The 3637-nt window shown below is 43.0% G+C and overlaps 1 protein-coding gene across 1 annotated transcript; it reads left to right on the top strand.

Moving 5' to 3' along the window:
* The first annotated feature begins 833 nt into the window (after positions 1 to 833).
* On the top strand, positions 834 to 3332 carry LOC123448522 (UDP-arabinopyranose mutase 1). The gene is made up of 4 exons (XM_045125442.1): positions 834 to 1347; positions 2144 to 2394; positions 2490 to 2658; positions 2768 to 3332. The coding sequence occupies exons 1-4, from the start codon at positions 1006 to 1008 to the stop codon at positions 3119 to 3121; spliced, it is 1116 nt and encodes a 371-aa protein (XP_044981377.1). The 5' UTR covers positions 834 to 1005; the 3' UTR covers positions 3122 to 3332.
* The last annotated feature ends 305 nt before the right edge of the window (positions 3333 to 3637 follow it).

Genomic DNA, 3637 nt, shown 5'->3' on the forward strand with positions numbered 1-3637 from the left:
GCAGAACACATCTAAGGGCATCTTCAATAGTCGTATGATCATCCTTGGTAAAATTGTCATATAAACAGTTTTGATGACATGACACATAATAAAAGAAGAGAGATAATGAAATCGTATGATCTTGAAGCAACAGTTCAGGCACAAGCTCTAAGGCAAGCATGATCATTTTCTTCAACATTTAGTGGACCCGCTTAGTTGTTTTACGTACAATTAACATATGCTTCATTAGGGCATCTCCAAGGCTACTCATAGTGGAAAGTATTATATACTAGTATCACACATATAATACTAGTGTATGATATTATTTTCATAGTGCATAGTATCATAGAGTAGTATCATATATACTCTTATTTATTATCATGCATGATACAAAGTAGCATAACATTTAACATGATACAATATCTACCTATGTTACTCCAACCTTCTCTTTCTTCTTTAATTTTATGCCACATCAGCATGTTTGCTATTTCCGAGTGCGTGTTACGAGCTAATATACCACCACTATGGACAACCCAACAGTCGTATGACCACCGTTGGTAAAACAGTCACATAGAAAGTTTTGACGACATGACACGTAATAAAAGAAGATAAATAATGAAATCGTATGAACTTGAAGCAATGGTTCACACACAAGATCCGAGACAAACATGAACATTTTTTCAACATGTGTTGTTGTGTGTTAATGTGGACATTTATATCAACGATTAAACATACATACTTTTAAAGATGCTTTTAAAAAGCTTGTATGATGGGTTTTTGTTTACTCACGTGGACATTTATATGAACATTGAACATAAAGACTATTGGTATGGAGAAAGAAAAGAGAGACGCACATAGAAAGGCAGGCATCGGTGGACAAGAAAGTCTTCTTCATCGTGGAGCGCTATATAACCCCCTAATTTTCCAAGCCCAAACCCACACCTCTCTCTACTCCCCCACCCCTATCACCGCCTGCTGGAACAGCTAGATCCAGGGCTCGAGATCGAGATCCCCGGCCAGGAAGCAATGGCAGGGACGGTGACTGTGCCCGGATCGTCGGTGCCATCGACGCCGCTGCTCAAGGACGAGCTGGACATCGTGATCCCGACGATCCGCAACCTCGACTTCCTCGAGATGTGGCGCCCCTTCTTCCAGCCGTACCACCTCATCATCGTCCAGGACGGCGACCCCAGTAAGGCCATCAAGGTTCCCGAGGGCTTCGACTACGACCTTTACAACCGCAACGACATCAACCGCATTCTCGGCCCAAAGGCCTCATGCATCTCCTTCAAGGACTCCGCGTGCCGCTGCTTCGGCTACATGGTCTCCAAAAAGAAGTACGTCTTCACCATCGACGACGACTGCTTCGTAAGTTCTTTCTAACTTTCGCTCTGTGCACAACTCCAAATTACTCGCGTTTCATAGTCGCTCTTGCTGGTGATTGTTCGAATTCTGCGGATCTATGGGAAAATTGATTTTTTGTCCTGGATCTGGGTAGCCTTGTTCTAATTTCTCCAGATCTGGCTTGATCAGATCTGGATCTAGGGACCCGCAATCAGTCACTTCAACAATAAAGAGTATCCTGTCAGATCCTGAGCCGTATCAGGTTTGAGCAGGAGCTGCTCCCGGGACACGGACAAGCAGCCCTCGGCCTTGCTTGTATTGGCCGGTAGAGAATCCACTGAAGTGGTCTCTGTGATCGTGTATAATTAATTTTCTCCAACTGATGCATGTGTCAAGCAGCCCATCTGTTCGTTGTTCGTTAGCAGTTTGTCCTTAAGAGGTGAACAGTCTTTTTTCATTTGGGTAGAGGTTCTAGTTTATCTTCTTTTTTCATTTGGTTAGAGGTTCTAGTTTATGTGCGGTTGTGGAACACGGGTTGGCCGATTCAATTAGTAACGAAACAAAGCATTGAGAGTATTTAGTGTCACTTGGTCCATGATATTTAGTAAGCACCGTTGTATGTCAATTTCATTATACTCTCTGTACGTAATCCGATTGTAAAAGAACTATGTTTCTACCTTGTGAGATCCACACCATGTGGTCTCCACTAGATCTTGCCTTTCCTGATGAAGCAATCAAGTGGGGGTGAACTGTTGTATTTTTCTGACAGTGTCTTAGTGTGTTGCTTCAACTGAAATTTATTGGTCCTCTTTGGAAATAGGTGGCCAAGGACCCATCTGGCAAAGACATCAATGCTCTTGAGCAGCACATCAAGAACCTCCTCAGCCCGTCAACCCCGTTTTTCTTCAATACCTTGTATGACCCCTACCGTGAAGGCGCGGACTTTGTTCGTGGATACCCCTTCAGCCTTAGGGAGGGTGCACCCACTGCTGTCTCTCATGGCCTTTGGCTGAACATCCCTGACTATGATGCACCCACACAGATGGTCAAACCTCGTGAGAGGAACAGCAGGTACTGCATTTTGTTAGCAAAATACTGCTCTGCTGCTAATTAGCAATCATTGTATTGCATCCAGAATTGCTGTTGATCTCCTATATTTTGTTTAGGTATGTTGATGCCGTCCTGACTATTCCCAAGGGAACATTGTTCCCCATGTGTGGCATGAACCTTGCTTTTGACCGTCAGCTCATCGGCCCTGCAATGTACTTTGGCCTCATGGGTGATGGCCAGCCTATTGGTCGCTACGATGACATGTGGGCTGGATGGTGCGTCAAGGTATGCATATAACTGAACTCACTTGTATTTCCACTTCACTTGACTGAAGAAATGAAATCTTCTAAAATAAACTGAAGAAATGAACCTGATACAACTGTGTAAACTTCAGGTCATCTGCGACCACTTGAGCCTTGGAGTGAAGACTGGCCTGCCATACCTGTGGCACAGCAAGGCTAGCAACCCATTTGTCAACTTGAAGAAGGAGTACAAGGGCATCTTCTGGCAGGAGGACATCATTCCCTTTTTCCAGAACGCCACCCTTTCCAAGGAGTGTGACACAGTCCAGAAGTGCTACATCTCACTCTCGGAGCAGGTAAGGGAGAAGCTTGGCAAGATTGACCCTTACTTCCTGAAGCTTGCTGATGCCATGGTCACCTGGATCGAGGCCTGGGACGAGCTGAACCCATCTGCTACTCCTGATGCCGTTGCTGCTGCTGGGAACGGCAAGGCAGCAGCCAAGTAGCTAGCTTGGGAAGTCAAGAGTGTATGGTTACGGCCTGGATATAGCTCTTTTCGAGGAAGAGATTACTGAAGCAGCTTTTATAATTCTTTCATGTTATGCTGGTGGTTCTTTTGTAGCTGGATAAGGATTTGTTATCATTTACATAATTCAAGACAATAATATTTATCATGTAATTTTGAGAAATCAAGCACCGTTTGTTGTTACAGTGAAATCTTTGTAGTTGAGCATCACTCATTTGTTCTTTGGCTTAATTTACCATTATGAAAAAAAGACCTGATTTTTAATCGTGCACTAAGAGCTGTTCGGGCGGCACCACCTCGACCAAGCACCAAGCAAACAAAAGACTCCGTATATCAGTATTACTAATGTGCTATATAAAAAGAATTTCAATATTACAAATATTACTAATGTGTTATATAAATAAATTTCAATATTACAAATACAGTAATCATTCAAAGTACAATAATCATTTAATTGTCGTAGCAAATTAAATAATTTAATACAAAACTTGTCCCG

Source organism: Hordeum vulgare, chromosome 4H (assembly GCF_904849725.1).
Source record: "Hordeum vulgare subsp. vulgare chromosome 4H, MorexV3_pseudomolecules_assembly, whole genome shotgun sequence".
Lineage (NCBI taxonomy): Eukaryota > Viridiplantae > Streptophyta > Magnoliopsida > Poales > Poaceae > Hordeum > Hordeum vulgare.

Excerpts from the sequence above, each read along its gene's own strand:
- LOC123448522 (XM_045125442.1), top strand. The coding sequence starts at position 1,006 with ATGGCAGGGACGGTGACTGTGCCCGGATCGTCGGTGCCATCGACGCCG. Across the intron at positions 2,395-2,489 it reads CCTCGTGAGAGGAACAGCAG|GTATGTTGATGCCGTCCTGA; the intron begins GTACTGCATTTT and ends TATTTTGTTTAG. Across the intron at positions 2,659-2,767 it reads GGGCTGGATGGTGCGTCAAG|GTCATCTGCGACCACTTGAG; the intron begins GTATGCATATAA and ends TGTAAACTTCAG.